Source organism: Brachionichthys hirsutus, chromosome 6, assembly GCF_040956055.1.
Source record: "Brachionichthys hirsutus isolate HB-005 chromosome 6, CSIRO-AGI_Bhir_v1, whole genome shotgun sequence".
NCBI lineage: Eukaryota > Metazoa > Chordata > Actinopteri > Lophiiformes > Brachionichthyidae > Brachionichthys > Brachionichthys hirsutus.
The window spans coordinates 11,840,113-11,862,878 of NC_090902.1; the positions used below are offsets into that span (position 1 = coordinate 11,840,113).

The 22,766-nt window shown below is 42.8% G+C and overlaps 1 protein-coding gene across 1 annotated transcript; it reads left to right on the forward strand.

Annotated features, from left to right (window-relative positions):
* Positions 1-1,829: 1,829 nt before the first annotated feature.
* Positions 1,830-20,352, forward strand: stag2b (STAG2 cohesin complex component b). The gene is made up of 33 exons (XM_068740493.1): positions 1,830-1,934; positions 2,010-2,091; positions 2,240-2,383; positions 2,534-2,630; positions 2,802-2,878; positions 3,780-3,984; positions 5,517-5,668; positions 6,819-6,892; positions 7,011-7,134; positions 7,514-7,612; positions 7,761-7,840; positions 8,013-8,120; positions 8,380-8,491; positions 8,580-8,697; positions 8,793-8,896; positions 9,319-9,411; positions 9,496-9,585; positions 9,725-9,928; positions 10,453-10,523; positions 10,613-10,700; positions 10,800-10,880; positions 10,998-11,090; positions 11,423-11,597; positions 11,686-11,825; positions 12,024-12,125; positions 12,219-12,367; positions 13,512-13,640; positions 13,766-13,992; positions 15,843-16,062; positions 16,643-16,750; positions 16,928-17,054; positions 18,001-18,078; positions 18,553-20,352. Exons 1-33 carry the CDS (start codon positions 1,891-1,893, stop codon positions 18,574-18,576), a joined length of 3,819 nt encoding a protein of 1,272 aa, XP_068596594.1. The 5' UTR covers positions 1,830-1,890; the 3' UTR covers positions 18,577-20,352.
* Positions 20,353-22,766: the final 2,414 nt, after the last annotated feature.

A 22,766-nucleotide genomic window follows, 5' to 3' on the forward strand; every position in this document is an offset into this window, starting at 1 on the left:
CTAGCGAACTGGTTTTTTGACACAATAACCCCAAATATTTACTTCGTTACCAAAACAAATGTTTAATTGTCTCAGTTTACTTAGTTGTACTTTAAATATTTTTAAACAAAGTGTTTGTTTCTTGTGCAATACGTTACTGGAACTCCCGAGGCAAGATGGAGGACGCAAGGACGTGATGCTTTTTAGGTAACGTTAGCAGTAGCTGTTAGCACGGCTAACTAATGATAGTTATTATCGGTTTGTCAGTCGCATAATATTGGTTTTAACTACTTGTTCCTTCTTCGGGTGAGAACGACACACGACCAATGTGTAGACGGAATTCCGTTATTGTCATTGTGAACGTTCGCGATTAGCGGTATGGTGTGCTAGCCATTATTAGCATGCGCTAGTACAGTAGGGCTTGCGCTGTTGTTATATTCTGGTTCTGGTACGATAGCGTTACTAAAATACTTGCGTCTTCTAGGTATGTAACGATTATAGATTTTACATTTATATTATCGTTGCTTATGTGGAGAATTGCACTCGGTTTGCACTGAGTTTGCATGCTCAATATTAAAAATGTGAACTAGCTGACGATCGAGGAAAGGCGCTAATATCCCCAGTTGCTAATCTAGTGGCGTTAGCAGTAGCAGCGCACCGGCGTAAATTTTGACAGGAGCCGACGAAGAGCGTAGCCTTATCGGCGGTGTTGGAGGGAACTCATTCGGTAGTTGGTCGTATTTTTTATTTGAAGCCATCCACATTTTAGCGTTTCAGAATTTCGTTTTATTAACAGTTGCCGAGCCTCGCTTCACTGTATCACGTTTATTTAATATTCAGCCCGAATTGGCGCCACTTTTTCAGCATACACCCATAAAATCCCACCGCCTTGTCATGCACTGCCCCCGCACAACCACGGAAATAGGCACTTAGGGAGACCCATAAATATAAAGATGTAACTCTTTGCATGCAACTATTCATACAGAGCGTTGTTACTGGTCTACGTTGTATTGTTACTATTATTGTGAAATGTTAAGATAATCGTTGTATATGTATAATAAAAAAATTATGCTTATGATCCCTTATTAGGTATATGTATATATGGCATTAAGTACAAGTCAGAATGTATACCAAAACTACATTCTGCATCATATTTTGATTTTAAATGTTTTTCTTTAATGTCCACTCCCTTGTCTTTATTTATACTTTACGAATGACGCAATTGTATGTCTGGAACTAAAGGACATGCTTACTGCATGGGTGCGTGATGGGTGGAGTTTAAGGTCGCCTTTGCAATACTGCACACTTGTTCCTATTGTGCTTTTATTTAATTTTCTGGCTGCTAAAGAGGGATTTATATTTCTTCTTGAATCGTGGACAAAGGAAGAATGTTATAGTTTGTGCTGCGCTCCCTTTAGATATGCCACTAATTTACACACCACAGCCATGCTATAGTTCCTCTGTGGCCTGCAGTATCTTGTTGATGTTGATACTGTCTTTTGATTGGTTGATGGCAGTATGGGGCGGATAGGATAGTACCATAGTTGGCCAATCAGGAAGGCGCTCCAGTGTTCTCAGCCTGACGTCGTCTGAAATAAGTAGAGCCGAGAAAGCGAGGGAGCCAATGTTTAGTCGGGAGACCCTGACAAACATTCGTGCCCGCCCCCTGTTACCATGTGAAACAACTTTTTTTGAAAGGCATTAGAGAAACTCCAAACAGGATGTTTCAGCAAACCTTTATGCTTTACATCGCTTATGACCTTTACTGTGTTTACATTTGTAAAAGGTCTGTTAATATAATGAAGTCGTATTGTTTCAAATTCCAGGTCACATGCGACCTCTGCTTTCATGTGTTTTCTGAGGATCTCAAGCCAGTCATAAGTTGGGAGTTATCCAGAAGATGTTACAGAAATGATAGCAGCACCAGAAATACCATCAGAGTTTGCCTATACGCAGTAAGTACTTACTGTATTGTTAAATGTAAGATTGGGGTTGAATGTTTGTGCTGATGAGTTCTTTGCTCCTACCAGGGACACAGACACCCGATTCTCTTCAGACACAGACTTTTCTGAGGATCCTGATGGAAGGAGTGCAAGCTCAGCTAAAGGAAAGGTATGATAAACTCACATGGTTTTGCTCTTAAATATTTAGGTAGGATGTCTTACTAAATGCTATCCATTTGTCTACAAAATAAAAATGTTCTATTCCAAGTGAGTTTGATGTTCCCTGTGTTTAATATGTTTGCCTGTTTTTGCTTTAGGGTGGAAAGAAAGGGAAGAAGGCAGCAGGAGAGAAAGGCAAAGGAGGGAAGGGAGCGGGGCGGGTAAATGGCCACCACCGGGAGAACGGCATGGAAAACATGATGCTGTTTGAAGTGGTGAAGTTGGGCAGGAGTGCAATGCAGGTCTGCATACCTTTATTCTAAAGACTTTATTTATTTATGAGCCGGTTGTTTTTAAGTTGGTTGGTTGCATATGAAAAACAATTCCTTCTGCTTTTAACTGTGATTTTTTAGTATTTTTTTAACACGTGCTTTTATTTTATTTTCCTATAGTCTGTCGTTGATGACTGGATTGAGTCTTACAAACATGACAGAGATGTTGCGCTACTAGATCTTATCAATTTCTTCATCCAGTGCTCAGGATGTAAAGGTATGTGTGTTTGCCTGTTTGATTTGCCGTACTTCGTTTATGTACAAAGTGTGTAACTATCTAAACATTTGGGTCTTGCCACTTTCTCCTCCCCAATGAAGTCTTTTTGAATGAATGAACGTTGACTGATCATACATTTAATGTATTTTGTCTTCTGTCTCACTTTATCAGGCGTGGTCAGTGGAGAAATGTTCCGCAACATGCAGAACTCTGAGATCATCCGACGAATGACAGAGGAATTTGATGAGGTAACTTAAAGTACTCTAGTATAATCATCACCATAATGACGGTTAAGAATGGGTACAGAGTACCAGTAATGTATTTGTTCATGTTTCAAAGTACCATTATCATGGTGTTGCTTGGTAATGTTTAGCAGGTGCTGTTCTCTGCATATGTGTCGTGTTAATTAAGTTATAAACCAGCTAGTTCACTTTCAGCGGATTGTCTTGCCCAACATATGTATTCTTTTATCGTAAAGTGTCCGCTATATCACGGGGTTCTGTAATATTTTCCATTATTTCCATTGTTTTATTGATAAAAAAAAACATTTTGTAGCCTAAGAAAAATAAAACACAAAAATAATTGTAAATTACTTAAATTAAAACATGTATTTATAACAGATACATAGTATTGTACATATTAAACAAGATCTGCATTTAGAAAATCCAAAGACGTTAGCTTGTACACGTCATGCTATTTGCCTCCCTCATCCAGTTGGCATCAGTATGCGAGTCGTTCGCGTTGGTTCTACGTTGTTTTTTTTGCTAAAGTTTTGAAATAAACACTCTTGTTGCTGTGCTATCACTTTACGAGTGTTGGTATCGTTTAAGTTGCCGTGCTGCTTTTCCCTGCAGAATTACTTACGTTTTCGTTCAGCTTGTTGTCAAAGTTAAGTTCAAGCTAAAGTTCAGTCTTTGAATATCCAGAAAAGCGCGATATAAATAAAATGCATTATTATTATGAGATAAGTAGCGCAGTTGTGAAAAGAGAGTCTTCACTTATGGCTCTTGGAGGCTTGAACTTAATCTGAGCTCTTCTGATGATTCTGAGGTTGAAATTGCAAACTTTTTGCAGAAAACGGATGCCAGTGAGACGCTAGTTGGAATTTGCCGGTGTATTAACGGATGGTTGCTGTCTTGTCTTTTTCAGGACAGTGGGGACTACCCTCTAACCATTGCAGGGCCGCAGTGGAAGAGGTTCAAGTCAAGCTTTTGTGAATTCATTTTGGTGCTTGTGCGCCAGTGTCAGTACAGTATCATCTATGATGAGTACATGATGGATACCGTCATCTCCCTTCTCACCGGACTGTCAGACTCCCAAGTGCGAGCCTTCAGACACACTTCAACACTGGCAGGTAAGAGAACGTCTGCGCTCTCTGTGTGTCTGCCGTGAGCATTTGAATGTGATTGATGAATTGCAGCGTGCATAGCCACCCAGCTAGATTGCACCTGGGGGCGACGTGTTAGTTTTTCATAGTAATGGATAGCTTTTGAAGAGTTGAGATGACATGAGGTTGCACGAGGAGGGGCAGTATCGTTCCTGCTCGCTTTGTGTTTCGGGTCAGTAGAAAAATAACATCCAGTTTTCCACAGAAATAAATCAAGTGATCTTTTGGACTGAACTGAACTTATCAATATGAAAGTTAATACGGCTTCTCTTAAAGAAATTAATATCACAACGGACATTTGTACGCATATTCACATGCATTGTGTCCTTCCAAAATTTAGAGAGTCAAATGTGCACTTCTGTATCGGTTCCTCAATTGGTTGCAGATCAATGTTTCATAACATTAGCCTCATAGCATAATTGCCCATCATCATATTTTGTCATGGGAATGGTAAAATGTAAATTTTCCCCCCATCTTCCAGAAATTGCACAAACTCTCTGGACTTGTGATTTTTCTGTTGTGCCGAGAACATTTAAATTTTAATTATTGATTGCCCAACAATGTGCTTAGGGCAAAAGCTGAAGTTGAGCTGATTCATTCACTTCAGACTCTGTAAGTACTTTGTTTGTCTTCAGCTTCATAATGGAGCTTAATATTTCCACTTTAATACTGGCCATAGGCTCCTTGCAGATTAGACACACTGACCCCAGGGAGCTTGTTGAAGAATAAAGGTTTTCTATTTCTGTCCAGTCAGCATTGTCACATTGTAATTCTTGAAAAGGCTACCTTCCTTTCATGCATTCTGTGGCTTCTCTGCCACATATAGACACATTTCAATTGGAATGGCACTCAGAGTGCATGACAAGCCGGGGACAAACAATCCCACACATTATTAGGGTTGCCTGCCTCATGCTGAAACGTTGTTATATTACATATTTTGACATTGTGTATTCCTTTTCTTTAATGACTGTAGCTTGACAGCAAATATGCAGTGGAAACTTGGATGTTAAGTTTATTGGTAAATTATTGGCTTTTTACAGACATCCTATTAAAAGGTTCAACAAAATTCTGCAAATGTTTTTGCACAAATATAAAATAAAATGCTCCTTTGACCTACTACTGCAGTCTTAAAATGATTCCACTCATGTATTTTAGTGCTTTGTTCATTCTTTCGCGCCTTTGATCTGCTCCAAACATGATGCATCGGGCAGCGTTCCTGAAGAATCTTAACCTATTCCTCATGGGCATAGGACTCCATTTCCTGGTTTTTATGTGCAACAATAACTTATCGGGCAATCCCACCAGATATTTTGTTGGCTTCATTAGATCATTAAATCACGCAGTATTTCCCTTGTTACAATCCTACAATATGCCAAATAACTGAATAACACCCCTTTTTATGGTAACGTATACAATCCCTGAGTTATTCGACTTTCGAGTAGGTTTTACTGCTCTGTAGATATCTTATTTCTTGATGTTTCATGTTATGTTTTTGGTAGCCATGAAGCTGATGACGGCCCTGGTGAATGTAGCGCTCAACCTTAGCATCAACATGGACAACACCCAGCGCCAGTATGAGGCGGAGAGGAATAAAATAGTAGCCAAACGGGCAAACGACAGGCTGGAGCTGCTCCTGCAGAAACGCAAAGAGGTAAGACTCGCTACACGGAAAACTGAGTATTTTTGCTTGTTTTATTTAAATTATTGCATTTTTTTATGGGTCTTCCCAAATTACATTAATTTTGTGTTCCGAGTACCATAATTGAAATTCTAGCTGGATTCGGCTTTGGCCGTTTGACCAGAGAACTATAATGATCTGTTTCATCCCAATCATGATGCATCACCTAAATATCAATATTCTTTCTCAATCTTTAAATTTCTTTGACTAGGCTGCAGCCGCAAATAAAATAGCATTTGCATTTCTCTATTCTCATTAATAAATATAAGATTACATTTAAAAAAAAAATTTTTTTTTTTGGCAAAGGCTTCTCGTCTTCTCGCTACTAGCTGTAACTGACATTCGACTGCAATATATTACCTACGTGAAATGTGTCCAATCAACATGGCCATCTCATTGTATTGGTTTGTTCCATTCATATATATAAAGATGCATGACATTCCCTCACTTTTTCCTACTATGTAATTCCAGAGACAGCAACGCCCCTTTAGGCTGTTGATGGCATTTTCAGACAGTTTTTCAGTAGTGATCGGTGGGAAGTGCAGCAACCATACTGAGTTGGGGGATGGGCGATTCAGGCATACCATGGGAAGCGTGTCTTTAATTATTCTCTCTGGGATGATTTATTCTCCATGTCAAATTTGTTTTCTATCTGCTGTTTTTGTTATTATTTTTTGGCCATTCCCCATCTACAAATATTAAAAGATGGGATTTATCCTCAAGATTCTCGAAACTGGTCAGAAATGAAATTTTTTACAACTTCTGAATTGTGTCCTTGTATTTGCCGTGTTCCTCTGTGAAGTCATGAAAGGCATCAATCCTTCAAGTTGAACTAATTGATTGTGAAATTGTCATGCTTGAGACCATAACTCTGCACCGTTTTTAAACTTACAACGCCTCTGTAGGTGGTGAACTCGGCGCCGTCGTGGATACGCTGGTGCTGAGTTAGCTTTGTCTATTTATTATGTGATATGAAAGCAGGGCCTGCTGGGTATCCAGCGGTTAGTGTACTGTGCAGCGACACCACTGCATGGTAGCATAGTTGACTATTGCAAATCACATCGTGGCTTCATGTTGGATCATGTGTATCTGCTTACCCTTTCTGTCATGCTCTTCGTTTCAGCTCCAAGAAAATCAGGATGAGATTGAAAACATGATGAATGCAATTTTTAAAGGAGTGTTTGTTCATCGATATCGGTATGGCTTCAACTTAATGCGCATATATATTGTAGAGAAGCATAACTTGTACTGGTTGTTGATGCTGCGACTGATAACTCGTCGCATCCTGTCAAAAACAAATAATGTTTTTCTACAGGGATTCCATAGCAGAAATCAGGGCAATCTGTATAGAAGAGATTGGAGTGTGGATGAAACTCTATAGCGATGCCTTCCTCAACGACAGCTATCTGAAATATGTGGGATGGACGATGCACGATAAGGTGGGTCAATCGGGCATTTCTTGTTCTCATTTTGTGGCCCATACTTGGACGCATCCGTCAGCGCAGTCTGCAGCTCACTGACATCTCGAGTTGGTTTTGTAATGTTATTCAACTTCAGCTCTGTCAAACGTATTATTACATAAAGCTTGACAGTGATCCTAAGCCTAATTCCTATTTTGAGCCAGAATAAGTAAAGACGCTAGTGAGGAATGTTAATGTTAACCAATCGATGACTAAATTACAAAATCTTGCCGCCAAAAAAGAGACCGGTATTAAAACCAACTGTTAATCATATCAAATTAGCACTAATTTAAAATGGCTGACTGCTCTCATTTACCGTAATGATGTGATGAGTGTTGCTCTTTCTTCTGTGTTACAGCAAGGCGAGGTACGTCTGAAGTGTCTGACAGCTCTGCAAGGTCTCTATCACAACAGAGAACTGAATGCAAGGCTGGAACTCTTCACCAGCCGCTTCAAGGTTAGCGCCACCTGCTGGATAACTTTAACACAACAAATGTGACTGATGCTCTATGGACACGTTTGTGATTGGATTGATGGATTTAGAGCTTCTGATCAACTGAACATATTTACTCCATGCAATCGTCGATTCTTCTCTCTCTGCACAGGACCGCATTGTCTCCATGACGCTCGATAAAGAGTATGATGTCGCAGTACAAGCCATTAAACTGCTCACACTAGTTTTGAAGTAAGTGGCCGTATTCTACCCTTAAATGTTCTGCTATTGTCTCTGTCATGTCGAGTAGAGCAGATGTCAGTTAAATGTAAACTTCAAGTTAACACAAACGTTTGTTTTTAGAGTTACATTAATGGCGCATGCCCTAATAGTTTCTCCTGTGTCTTGTCGTTTGTCTCTACAGTAGTACGGACGAGGTGCTGACCCCAGAGGATTGTGAGAGTGTCTATCATTTAGTCTACTCGGCACACAGGCCTGTTGCCATTGCAGCTGGAGAGTTCCTCTTTAAGAAGTAGGTTCAACATCACTCGAACTCATCAGTCAACAGAAGAATTGAGTTCAAATAACAACCTGACACACCCAGAAATCTTGTCTTTGTTGACCTTGTTGCTTTTACATCACAGTAGGTCTACCGAAAGCTTAATTTCACAGCTCTCTTAATCCTCACCGTTTCAATATTCAAGCCCCATGCTCTTTCTGAGTTGTAGTTGGAAGGTTATGCCCTGGTTGATTTTTGTGTGACACCCATCCAATGATTAATATTCCCAAAGACTGTTTAGCCAACGAGAACCAGAGGAAGAAGGCGCCCCCAAGAGGAGAGGCAGACAAAGCCCCAACGCCAACCTCATTAAGACCACGGTCTTCTTTTTCCTGGAGAGTGAGGTACATCGTCTTTGATGCCACACGTGGGGTGCACTATGCGTCTGTAATGAGAGCATTTCCTAATTGAATAATGTGCCTGTGTTATTAGCTCCACGAGCATGCAGCCTACCTCGTGGACTCCCTCTGGGAATGTGGCGTGGAGCTACTGAAGGATTGGGAGTGCATGATCAGTCTACTGCTTGATGACCCGCTGCCAGGAGAGGAAGGTATGGCACCGGTTCCAGGCTCCCTTGTGTGTGGGTCGCGTTACAAGAATGTCACAGATCATTCTGACTCTTGCGTACGTTTTTTTTTTTTGCAGCTTTGACGGACAGACAGGAGACGGCTTTGATTGAAATCATGCTGTGCACCGTCCGCCAGGCTGCTGAATGCCACCCACCTGTCGGCAGAGGCACAGGGAAGAGGGTAAGAGTCACTCACTTTAAACAAGTGGACCGCGATTGGTTGATTCACAATTCAAGTGTTTTCTTAGAACATGTGCGTGACTATCTTGGGACTGTCATGCTTGTAGTATTTGTTTTAGTAATGCCGAAGCTTGTGTGTATACCGTGGCTCCATGGAGCTGTGGTACTTCTCAGGATACTACGTGTGACATTGGTGTGGATTTAAGTTTGAGAACCACTGGTCAAATAAATATTCCAAAACTCTTGTCACCTTTCTTTTTGGATTTAAATCTCCACAAAAGCGACTATTTTTTGCATATCACACAAACTAAAAACTAGAGCTGTGGTCGAAATGAACCGCGGATTGGTTGAAGAACGAACATAAATGTATTAAAATGGAAAGTAGATTTCGAGACCAGTATCTAATTTCTTGCTTTTGATCAGGTGATGACAGCGAAGGAAAAGAAGACTCAGTTCGATGACAGAACCAGAATGACGGAGCTTTATGCTGTGGCTTTGCCCCCCCTACTGGCCAAGGTGTGTTAACGTCCTCTCTGCGTTTTGAACCGTCTCCCCTCTGAATGGACAGTTTCATTGTGTTTGGTGTCTTTCTTTTTGCAGTATGCTGTAGATTCAGAGAAGGTGACAAATTTGTTGCAGCTGCCTCAGTTCTTTGACCTGGATATTTATACTACGGGGCGACTGGAGAAGGTGAAATATTTACACGTCAACAAAAATAAATCTGTCAGATATATGTATTCAAAAATAATGAACGGTTGATTATAATTAACATAATAGTTTTATCGTTCTCATTGGCTTGTATCAATGCTTCACCCGTTCTCTTATGCAGCACCTGGAATCCCTACTGCGTCAAATCAGGGAAATTGTGGAGAAGCACACAGACACTGAAGTTTTGGAGGTCTGCTCTAAGACATATCATTCCCTCTGCAATGAGGAGTTCACGATCTTTAACAGGGTGGACATCGCCCGCTCGCAGTTGTTGGATGAGCTTGTGGACAAGTTCAACAGGCTACTGGAGGATTTTCTGCAAGAGGTAGGATTGAAGGAATGCACACAGATGTTTCATTTTCTTTCCCATGAGTACGAGCGTCACACCAGGTTCATGTTACTCCATTAAGTTATCAATGTGGATTTAATTAGAATGTTTCCAAAATGTGAAAGAGCTACTTTAAAAGTAACTGTCTTTACTTTGTTCCCACCAAATGTTCTGAAAACCCATCACGTGCTTTTGGGTAAACCTGCTGACAAAAAGACAAACAATCAGAGAGCATATGGTAAAGTCAAAAGTCTGTATGTAAAACTGTAACTGTATAAAGTTATAAATAAAACAAAAGGGGAAGTCATATTTAAAGAAACAAACAATCAGAGAGCATATGGTAAAGTCAAAAGTCTGTATGTAAAACTGTAACTGTATAAAGTTATAAATAAAACAAAAGGGGAAGTCGTATTTAACGAATCTTAAACCTCCTTTAGTATTCATTCCAGGTGGTAGTCTTCAAATAAATAAACCTCTGGTTCCTTACAGCTTAAAACACTGTCCAAAATGTTTCCTTTTAGGGTGAAGAGGCTGATGAAGATGACGCCTATCAGGTTTTGTCAACTCTAAAAAGGATTACAGCATTCCACAAGTATGACTTTCATGCAACCGTTTAATCTCCTGCAGTAACGTACGGTAACTGTGTGTGTTTTAAACTGAGGGAAACTCATTTGTCTGCAGTGCACATGACCTGTCGGGGTGGGACCTCTTTACCAGCAACTTCAAGCTTCTCAACACGGGCATAGAGAATGGAGACATGCCCGAACAGGCAATTAAACAAACATACACATGCCAACAATTTGTTGAGAATGTTGCTTGTGAATAGAAACCCGTCAGTGATTTATTTTCTCTTCCTCCTTGTGAGCAGATCGTCATCCACTCGCTACAGTGTACGCACTACGTGATCCTGTGGCACCTCGCCAAGTCGTCTGAGGGCGGCTCCAGGAAGGTGAGGCCTTTTCAACACTCCATATTCATATTCTACACTGTTCTGAATCTGACAGGCAAGTTTAATGTGAAAAAAAAATCATGACTCTTCCCCCCCCCCCCTTCTTTTTTTTATCAGGATGATTTGGTAACCCTTAGGAAGCAGATGAGGGCATTCTGCATGATGTGTCAGCGCTACCTCACCAATGTCAATACAGCAGTCAAAGAACAGGTGATAAGAGGACAACACATTTATGTCGAATTAAATATTAGTAAAATATTTTAATAGCAAACAAAGAGCACATTAAGTTTGAAATGGAGATTATCAATAATTGATTTTCCGCTGCAGCTGGCGATTTCTTTTCACAAAGAAAATGACCAATAAAACAACCTGTTTATTGACCAGAAACCATCTGAGCTGTTGTGTTTTCAAAAACCCATAACATCGTTGTGTAAAATTTCACTGAGAGAAGAGAGCTAATTGTAAAACATGAAAGGAGTTGCCTTTTACTTTTAAAGTAGTAATGTTTTGTCCTCCTTTCCTCCGTGTTGTTCTTGTTGCAGGCATTTACCATCCTCTGTGACCTGCTGCTCATCTTCAGCCACCAGATGGTGTCCGGAGGAAGGGAGCACCTGGAGCCCCTGGTCTATTCCTCAGAAGACTCTCTGCAGTCTGAACTGCTCTCCTTCATCCTGAACCACGTATTCATAGACCAAGATGACGACACAAATAGCACAGGTGCAAATACCTATAAATGGCTAGTGAAAATGATGGTTAAAAAAAAAAATGCTGTATATGACGTGCACATTTTTTTCCGTCGTCTCAGATGGGCAACACGATGATGAGGCAGTAAAGATTGAAGCTCTACACAAGAGGAGAAACCTCCTGGCTGCTTACTGTAAACTCATCATCTACTGTGTGGTCGAAATGAAGACTGGAGCAGACATCTTCAAACAGTACATGAGGGTGAGTTTAACTTGTGGTATTTAAAAATACACAGCTAGCATTTGATCAAAGGATGACTGCAGGAGCGACACTGTTTATAAGACGCACCAACTGCTAAAGGAATGAAAGCTTTATCTGCCTTACGTCGATGACATGCAAAGCATTTCACAGACGGGTACTTCTTCATCACCCAGTAATGTTTTCCTGTTTTCTATGCAGTATTACAATGATTACGGCGACATCATCAAGGAGACTATGAGTAAGACTCGACAGATCGACAAGATTCAATGTGCCAAGACGCTCATCGTCAGTCTGCAGCAGGTCAGTGAACGCATCCTCGCTCACACATTTTCACCTTTTGATAGTTTGCCCTATTCGTTTAACGCTTATTCTTCTCCTATCTGTTTCTGACAGCTATTCAATGAAATGCTGTCTGAGCTGGGTCACGGGTTCGATCGCTCCTCCTCTTCGTTCTGTGGAATCAAGGAGTTGGCCCGACGTTTTTCTCTCACCTTCGGTCTCGACCAAGTCAAAACCAGAGATGCCATTGCTATGCTGCACAAGTAAGGCTTCATCTCCTCTTGTAAAACTGTGAGAGGAGCGTCACGTTGCTCCTACATTTCGGTCTTTGCATCTGGGGAATGTAATTTCAGCTCAATTATTCCTTGAATATTCTCTGGCATATCTTTTTGCTCCTCATATTAAGGAGACTTGAGTGAGAATGTTGCAGTTCTGCACAGCCTCATGGATTGAAAGCATTTTGCATGAATTATAAAATTATAAAAACAGCAGATATGGACAGTATTATATTGTAGACAGTGTTAGTTTACAGGAAATTAGTTACAGCATACTCCTTATTATTTTGGCTTTGCTATTCCCTATTATGCAGCATATTGCTACATTGTTATGTTGAGTGTCCAGCAGAGGCTTGTTTTTGTTTATTTAAAGTATCATAGAGGGCTTCATCCTTTTCGTAACAGTATTCCACAATGCAATGCTGTCGGCCATATTGAGAGGCTTTGTTTACAGAGGCGTACACGGTCACAATAACGTCATTTTTCAAAGTATGCACTGGACATTAACGTTTCGTTGTATTTGGTAACATGGAGAAGGATTCGTACTCCATGTTTACTCGTTACACGGAGAAGACAGCTGTAAATGTTTTTTTTTTGTTTGTGGATGGGTCCGTGATGTCTGTGTTTTCTGCATAAATCCAGCGGGCATGGTGTCAAGGCGAGAGGCATGCATTCCCAGAAATGATCTGACCCAAGTTTGACCCCATGGATTATCACGGATAAGCAATCTAAGGTTCTATCAGCGCACTCTGTTGGCAAGGCTATATATAACTTGCCTGAAATTCAATGATGCCAGCAAACATGAAGCTGGTCATCGCACGTTAGATCGGATTGCCTTCGCCGTTCACGCTTTCTGTTCTGCCGGGTCCCCGAGGAACGCGCTAGCAGCCCTTTTTCCTCTCCCAACGCGATTGAGACGGTTTACAATAACCCACGTAGTCGGCATTATCATGGGATGAACGATCAACAACACTGAGCGTCTAAACACAACCTTTCGATATGGCTGCCAGCAATGCATTGTGGGAAATTTAGAAAAGCCCTCTCTTTCCCAGAACAGTATATCCTGGAATCTAATTATATTTTTCATCTCCCGAAGAGTCATCTGTCGTCTTTATTTCTTCTCCTCTCTCAGGGATGGCATCGAGTTTGCGTTCAAGGACCCGAGTCCCCAGGGAGAAGGGGGGCCTCCCCTCAATCTGGCCTTCTTGGACATCCTCAGCGAGTTCTCCTCAAAGCTCATGAGACAAGACAAGAGGACTGTGTGAGTTGTTTCTGCCGAGCTCGGGGTTACGGGTGCCTGTGAGGCCTCCGGTGGGAACGCGCACCCGGTTTTGTGCGTTGGGTTTGTCCTCTGCGTGGGTTTCTTCATCTCCCGCTTCTCCCCAGCCACATGTACCTGGAGCGCTTCATGACGTTCCAGATGGCGCTGCAGCGAGAGGACTGCTGGCTCCCCCTCATCTCCTACAGGAACTCCCTGCAGGCCGGCGGGGACGACGACACCATGTCGGTGATGAGCGGCTACTCCAGCAGAGGCTCCTCCGTGCGCTCCAAGAAGATCAAGCCTCCCGCTGCGACAGCTGGAACGTCGGCAGCCAAGAGGAAGCTCCCCGAAGGTATCTCACACACACACACACACACACAGGACCCTGAGGAGAGCTGCCATTGGCATTTTATCATTTGCAGTTTCCTGTTGTGAACCATAAACATCAATCAGTTCAATCCCATAAACGCCTGCTTATTCACACAGACAGAATCACACATTATAGCCCAATCCAGCAATGTTACGGGAGAGCAGCCCAGATTAACCCAAAAATGCGTTGTGGATGGATGAGGAGATTAAACCAGCAGCCGGTGAAAGAGACAAACTGCTCCTTAAATCGCACGGGGTCTCCTGGAACTTCCTGTGTGTGTGCGAGTTTATTGAAGGATGTGTCGCTGTGTGTCTGAGGAACGTAGTCATTTAAGGAGCTGCTGCACCAAAGGGGGAAATTAAAGTACGGTCAGAGTCAAATCAGTGTTTTTGGTGAGAATGCCTAATTCTAAAAATGATGTACCATAATGCCAGCGAAGTGTGTGTGTGTGTGTGTGTGTGTGTGTGTGTGTGTGTGTGTGTGTGTGTGTGTGTGTGTGTGTGTGTGTGTGTGTGTGTGTGTGTGTGTGTGTGATCACCAGTAGACAGGAGGGGTAGAGTCAAGGTTGGTCCTTGCTAATCTAACATGCTCCTACTCTACTTCCGGCTTGTCCCGTGAGGGGTCCACACAGCAAACCAACGTTCTCCACTTCACCCTGTCCTTTGCATCGTCCTCCCCAACACCAGCCACTCTCATGTCCTCCCTCACTACGTCCATGTATCTCCTCCTGGGTCGACCTCTAGCCCTGTTCCCTGGCAGCTCCATCCTCAGCATCCTTCTACCGATATCGTCCCTGTCTCTCCTCTGGACATGTCCAACCCATCAAAGTCTGGTCTCTCTGACCTTGTCTCCAAAACGTCTAACCTTCACTGTCCCTCTTATTGCCTCATCTCTAATCCTGTCCAACCTGGTCACTCCCAAGGAGAACCTCAGCATCTTCATCTCCTCCACTTCTAGCTCCGCCTCCCGTCTTTTCCTCAGAGCCGCTGTCTCTAAGCCGTCCATCATGGCTGTCCTCACCACTGTCTTGTAGACCTTTCCCTTCATCCTCGCTGACGCTCTCCTATCACAGAGCACACCTGATACTTTCCTCCGCCCGTTCCAGCCCGCCTGCACACGATTCTTCATCACTCTACACTGTTGACCCGAGATACCTGAAGTCCTCTACCATCATTATGACTCAGGAAAGTTTATCTAACATGGATGACGAGAAAAATGCTGATGTGAGCCACCAACATACGTCAGCCGGGTTGCAAAAAAAAGGGCTGTGGGAAATACATCATGCTTTTCTAATGAGGAGTGGAAAAGAGCATAAAGGGAGCTCTAGTTTCTGAAAATATTAGACTAGATGGACACTGGGATGAACCCAGAGTAAACCCCTCGCTGTGCACAATGATCGATGCTAGTACATAACAAAATGAAGTGGCTGTGAGGTCATTCTCTCCCTCAGAGCTCTTTCTAACAGCCTGTTCTTCTACACGACGGTAATGCTGACATACGCAGAGACTTTAACTTCCATGCCTGTACATATAGTCAAACAAAGAGCAGGTTAAATTTGACTCGTCGGGTGTCGTAGTCTTTATAGGAATCTTCATTGTCGGTCTTCAGACCCTCGACTTGGTTGAGGAACAGCCAGTGGGGGAAGTGGAAGAACATGCATTTCTGACTGCGATGTATTCACACTTGTCAGCGAAGGGATGTCTTCTATTTTCCCCCAAAAATACTTTAACATGTTAAATATCTGTTGCGAGAGTCTGGACAATTGAAACTATGACACCAATTCTGGGTGTTGTTATGTGGGGTATCGTATCATTCCGGCCGTTCCCTTCCAGAGGAGAGCAGCAGCAGTGAAGTGTGGCAGCAGAGCATGCAGACCCCAGTCATGATCCAGTCCCCCCACCTCACCTCCACCGCTATGCGGGACCCTAAGAGGGCTCGTGATGACGGCTACATGGGGGCGTATCCCCTCCCTCACGACCAGCAGCAGCCACATCAACACCCGCAGCACCATCAACCGACGCCGCAGCACCACCAGACACCCATGGATTACAAGTAGGTTCCATGACTGAGGCGTTTGTGAGAGTACACGCTGTGATCACTGTAATAGACCGCGGTGGACACGTCAGACGTTTGATCGTATTTTAGTGCCACCTCTAAATCCCAAAGTCCGTCTTTTCTCTTCCACTTTGTTTCCCATGATTTGCGCAGACGGATCAGAAATGCCTTGATGTCTGATTTTATTTTAATGAAGATGTTTCTTGCAGCCGAATGAATATTTCCATTGGGAGTTTATAGCTATGTCTTAGCCCGTCATCCAGCGGATCATTTATTTCCTGACACGTTAATAAGTGGACTGGAACATGAGCCAAAACACATTAAGACAGGGTTCAGGTGAATTTCTCATTTGCATGCTATTAATTTTGAGGGCGATGGTGGCCGTCGTCTCGTACTTAACATCCTGCCAAGTGTTGGCCCTTCTGGGGGGGGGGGGGGGGGGCTGACTAGTTTATTTATTCTACTTGAATCTTTATAGGCACCAGGTCAGTGGGGGTCATCTATATATGTACTATAACATCCAGCTCAATCTCCAAATGTGTGTGGATTCAACGCTTCGCTAACTGATGCGTTTCAGTTCCCAAGTGACGTGGATGCTGGCTCAGAGGCAACAAGAGGAAGCGCGTCAGCAGCAGGAAAGAGCCATGAACTACGCCAAGCTCAGGACAAACCTGCAGCACGCCATGTAAGACACAGACACGGACACAGACACAGACACGGACACGGACACGGACACGGACACGGACACGGACACGGACACGGACACGGACACGGACACGGACACGGACACGGACACGGACACGGACACTCGCGTGTGGACGCGGCCGTGGAATCCCCACTGGAAATGCGTTTGCTTTTACAGTCGCCGCGGCACCGGGCTGATGGAGGAAGACGAAGAGCCGATTGTGGAGGACGTGATGATGTCATCTGAGGGTCGTATGGACGACCTCAATGAAGGCATGGACTTTGATACCATGGACATTGATCTGGTAAGATACCAATAATGGTGCATACATCTGTTCTGTGAAAACCTTCCTGTGTATTATGGAACAAGTTTAGTAAATACGAGGCACATTTTCACCCTCTGCTGCTTATTTCTTCACCAGTACCAATAGTGTGAATTTCCCAATGGTCAAAACTGTCAAACATCCCCGTTTTTAGTTGACTTCTGAACGCCTTTCGTCTCTGGCTCAGGGCTTCCTGGCCGTCATGAATCACCGACAGATCAAATAGCTAAAAGGCATCGTACTCAACTCTGACCCCTAACATTCATTCAGGAGGCAGCCAGAGTTAATGTTCCAACATTTGTCCTGAGAGCAGTCAGGACCCATCTGGAGACTTATGGTCTGCTTATTGGATGCAGTGTCAAGTAGAAAGAAAGTCATTTCAAATTGGGTTTAACTCAAAAAGAAATCTGGATCCAGAAACGATCTCTGAAAGCTGCGAGGCTGTCAGAGAGTCTCGTTGTTTCATAGCAAACTGCATCAGCTGCCAGCTACGAAGTGGCCAAAGAGCCCGCCGGCTGAAGGTCTGGCAGTAAACGGCACCATCTTGGGTCATCGTTGAGTCATACCAAAGAGATTAACAGCACTCTGAAACCAGTGTGGTGGAGATCAGACAGAACCTGCCAGCTACTCTGATAGTTTCCCTTTTCATGACTTGGACTTTTATTTATTTTACGTTTTAGCTTGTTTTATGTGACTTTTCTGAAATCCCCTTTTGTTCGTGAGACGGGGCTGATGTGCTAGGCATGCAGCAATTTATTACCGCAACTTTTGTTTAAGACCAAAGTAACCATCAGAATGGATTGTTGGCTGCAGGGAAGGATGGATCTGTTTTAGCTTTATTAGAAAAGATTGGTTGGTCGTCTGCCAAAACAGCTATTCGTTGCTAGCTGATTGATTATTTGCCATAAATGTGGTGTCTTCCTTGCAGCCACCCTCTAAGAACCGTCGAGAGAGATCTGAGCTCAAGCCAGACTACTTTGATCCTGCTTCTATCATGGATGAATCGGTAAGGTTCTATATCTGGTTTACCGCCCGCGTGTGCTGACCGGCACTGATGGGACACACATTGAAAGTTGTCTGTGATGGCTAGAACCATACCAAAGCAGACCAGTAACAGATGGATTGCAGCCCAGTCACATTGGAGAGGCAGCTTGAACCGTTTTGAATTTGATGTGATCAAGGGAGAAAAACAAACTTTTTTTAATATCGTAAAAGCTCCAAATCTTGAAAACACGATGCGAAGAACTTGATTGGCGTGCGTGGGACGCGTTATGTTCTTCACAGATGGTGAAGCAAATAATTAGGAATAAAGAAATTTAAAGTACTTATTTTGTTACACGTGGATCATATTTTTATTATAAGTTTTCAGACTACATATTCATTTGCAGATGCAAGATAAGTGTCTTTTTTGTCTTACACAAAATGTGACTTTTTGAATTCAGCGGCTGGTTATTAAAGTCTGTTTTTTTGTTTCTTCCAGGTCCTCGGGGTGTCCATGTTTTAAGCTAATATCCAGATAATTTTGACGCTGGGATACAGAAGAGGCGCTTTGTATTTAAAGAGAATTTTAGACGAGGAAACGAGTGTTTTCTGTAAGAAAAACAAAATAAAAATCTTTTTTGGCTTGTACTCCACGTGGACCAATGATTACCCACACTCAGTGTTGCTTGCTCAGAGAGACTTTGTTTCAAATATTTACTTTTATAATCTTGGGTAAGCTCTTCCTGTCCAGAAATAGTGCATCAGGCCACTTCCAAACCTATTAGAAACGAGACATGTCTGAAGAAAGAAAGAAAAATCCATAATAGCTTTTTTCCACTTTTTTTTTTTTTTAATACGGGGTTGAATTGGTGTGTTTAACTTAAGAAAAGTTTTCTTTTTTTTTTTTTACGTCTAACCATTTTTACAATTGTAGGTAAGTTACCAGGTGTGAAGTAGTAATTTATAAACAGACTGTAGTAGCTCGCTTGTAATGTGTTAGCCAAGTGGATGGAGGTCTTCGTTTCTGTGCTCTTTATTTTCTCCTCCCTCTATCTCATAAGTTTTTATTTTCTCTCTCTCTGTTGCTGGACCAGAGACGAGGTCCTGATAACCACTGGTGGTTAAGATGGTGAGATGTCGCGTAGAATCATGATCCCTTTATGCTGTGAAGATTCCCAGAGTCCACTGAACGCTCCACACTGTTAAACAGTATGTCTTAGAGCTTAACCCCGCCCCTTCCCAACAATGAGTGGATTTTTATCCCAGTAGTGCCACTGTGTGGGCTCTGGCAGAAAGCAGCTTGTTTAAAGAATTACACCTCTTTTTTTCTCCTCTTACAATCCAGCAGCATAATGTTGAAATGGGTATCTCTACATTTTAAATAAAGGTTATATATGAATTGGTGCTGATTTTATATATGTGCTTTTTCTTTTCTTTTCTTTTCAACTTTTCAGCCCTCAGTCACAAAGTTTGAGAAATGTGTAAAGTTAAAAAAAACAAATATTGAAAGCATGTCAAACCATGCAAGGAAGATTTCTACATTTGTATTTTTACCTTTTCTTTTGTCTTGATAATGTCTTTGGGTTTCTACCTTTTTTCCTACGTGTAAATTAGTTTGGATAAAACGAATGAAAAGACTTGTGAAATCCAGCTTTGAGGTTTTCTCAACGTGTAAAGTCCTGTCACCGTACGCAAAGATTTCAAATCTCAAACGTGAAAAGTCGCTCGGGCAGTAATGACGATGGAAGATTGAGCAGCACTGTGGCAGCTAGACGAAGTTTAGATTCTGGCATATATTTGTCAAGTTTTAATGAAACGTTTTGTCTACTGGGGTTGTTGTTTAGTAGTCATTCCATGCTTAAGCCTTAAAACATGCTTCTGGAGGTCACCTTCTCTCACAGTAATTTTCAGTCATGTTTAAAGGTGGACAATTGGCTTCTTAGAAGATGAAACATGAAGCTGGTCAGATGTAATGTGATTAAGTAGATCAACAGCCTATATGTGTTTTGCCTAATTATTTTATGTAAGTAAAAGAAAATTCTTTTAAGGAAAAAGTGCTGTTTATTGTTTGTTACTTACCACTACATTGGTATACTAGATCATGTGTGTATATATATATACAAACTTTAATTCGTTTCCCTTCCTTTTGGTCATTTCTGTGTTTTTTATTTTATTTTTTTCTGCACTCTTGCCTACACTTTACGTTTGTTGTCTATTATCTCATCCTCTTTCAGTCACTGTTTTCTTATTTGTACTTGTCTGGAGACAGTAACTTTTGAATAAAAATCAACACATTTCATCTGCGGCACTTTTTTTTTTACTTTTGACCACGTTTTTTTTGCTCGTTGTTCACTTGTATGCCTCTGGGGGGCAGTAGAGTCCAGGGCTGACACCCATTCGCCCCGCACAATGGCAGCACTGTATGTTGACACTAATGCATGAATCTATTTCCACTGAAACGGTGATGAGCGTGTATTCAGGCCATGTTGTGCACCCATCTCACACGCACATGATAGCTCTTTACATCGGGGGCTGCTTGTTCTTAATGTCTTTCTCTTTCTCGGACTAAGAGCGCCGTGGTTGTTGTCGTGATAAAAGTGAGGCTCTGGGTGAGCAGCAGGAAGGATGAAAGCAGCGCAGACATTCTGTGCGAGGTGCATGATTAATAAAGTGGAGCCCAGATCAATGCAGGTGTGTTAGAAAAGGGCCTCGCACAGATCCCCCCCCCCCCCCCCCCCCTTCATGTTCAGCCTGTGAGATGTGAAAGAGGCTCATCTATCCCTGTCGCATGTCAGGACAATGTGCAGAGAAGCACTTACCTCAGCAGGCCCGCTTGATTCTCTTCTGAGCCGTCAGCCCTTTTCATGCCTGGCTTTATGTGACCAGCTGTTCCATTCTAGTGAACGCCTACATCTCAGGGAGCTACTACAAATTTAGGCCAGAAAATATATACCGGTAGATTGTATTCTCTGACTTGAATTAATATTAGATTAAGCAACAGCCTGTTATAAACCTTAAATTGGCGTAAAAAAAGACTGACCCTGATTGTTAGTTGATCGGGTGCTGGATTGGTGCCGAGCCTCCGGTGAGACATCCTCATATTCCAAGTGTGTGACTTTGACTCTTCTGCCACAACTTCAGCTTTTCGCTCCGTTAACTTAATCAGCTGCTCTAAAGCAGAACAATAACAATGCGTAACAAGAAAAATCAAATTGATTAATTTGTCACAAATCAAAATTTAGCCTCGCAATTTTACTGCAAATTATTTCCTCTATCGCTGAGATGACGAATGACTCCCACAACAAGCTCGCTGCTCAGAAGATACTGGAGGATTGTCTTTAGATCATGTAACGCCAGCTCTGTAAAAATAGTCTCCGAGTCAAGACGGAACGTTTTTTCTCGCTGGAAACTTTTCACTAAATTCACCCGTGTCAGCAAAGCTCTTTGTAATTTCTCGCTGGATGTATAAACTGCAACTTGGGTGGACTGGTTGGCAGCGGCACGCCAGTATGAGGTGTAATTGTAGATCTAATGTGCTGTTAGTGGTGTTCCTGCAGACAGCTCCCAAAGACCGCAGTTAGATTAGTGTAAAACTGCTGTCAAACCAGTTTTATGACGCTTCAGTGGGTGTTTAAGGCCAAATCTCATGGCTTTTAACCCAAAATGTTATTTTCCCCTCTGCTCACCAGTCTGACCTTTTCTGACAGCGATGCCTCTGCTGCAGATCGGGTGAAGCTGTGTCTGCCATCAGAGCTGCGGCGTTGAAATCAGGGCTTCAGCCTCTGCTAGTATTTACGGCTGATAACCCAGAGGCCTCTAGAAAACCCTATCAGTTTGCCTGCCGCTGAGACAATAGAAAGGGTCAAGGAGGGCCGAGGAGCATGATTCCCGCATGCATGTGCAAAGTTCACAGAAGAACACCCCCCCCCCCCCCCCAAAAAAAAAATTCACATGGATTTAAAATCTTTTCTCTGCATTTGGCAAAGCCTCTTGTTGTCTTCTTTACATCTTGATAAGTGCTGCTCTACATGGAGGAAAGGACATCCAGGATTCTGCAAGATAATGAGCCTACAGAAATTTAATTCCCTGGATAAATCATCAACGAGAGGAGTGGTGTTAATCTCCTCGGCCGGGGGGGGGGGGGGCATCTGACCTCGGAAAATCATTTACGAGAACCTGAGATTAGGGACACGGACACATGAACTCTGATGGAGAAACTTTGGACTGCTGGATCTCAAATTTCTCGTCTCATCTTTGGTCCTTGACATGGCTGCAACAATACAAAGAGTAAATTAATAAAACAAAGGTATAGACTATCTCTCGGGTTAAAGACGAGACGCTCTGTGGTCCGTAACCAAGGTGTCGATGTGAGTGTGTGAGTGAGAAAAGGGGATCAACGCCTTTCATTATGAGGAGCAGGTTTCATGAGACAGGCCGGGACAGGTCAGAGATTCCAGCGGAAAGCTATGAATAGAGCGCCGTGGGAATCGACTGTCTGCCTCCTGTCGGTTTCCTACGCATTGACGTGCTGGCCGAGCGGCTGAAGGTATGCAGGATGGAGTGCACGAGTGACGTGGCTATTGTTCTCAAGGGGACAGAAGCCGTGGGGGATTAGTCTCTCTTTGACGCTGAAGGCTGAGACGATCCAGCGTGTGGAGGGAATCTGTCATCGGCGGAACCTGCAGGTGGTCCAGAGGTCCGGGCAGGGCAGTC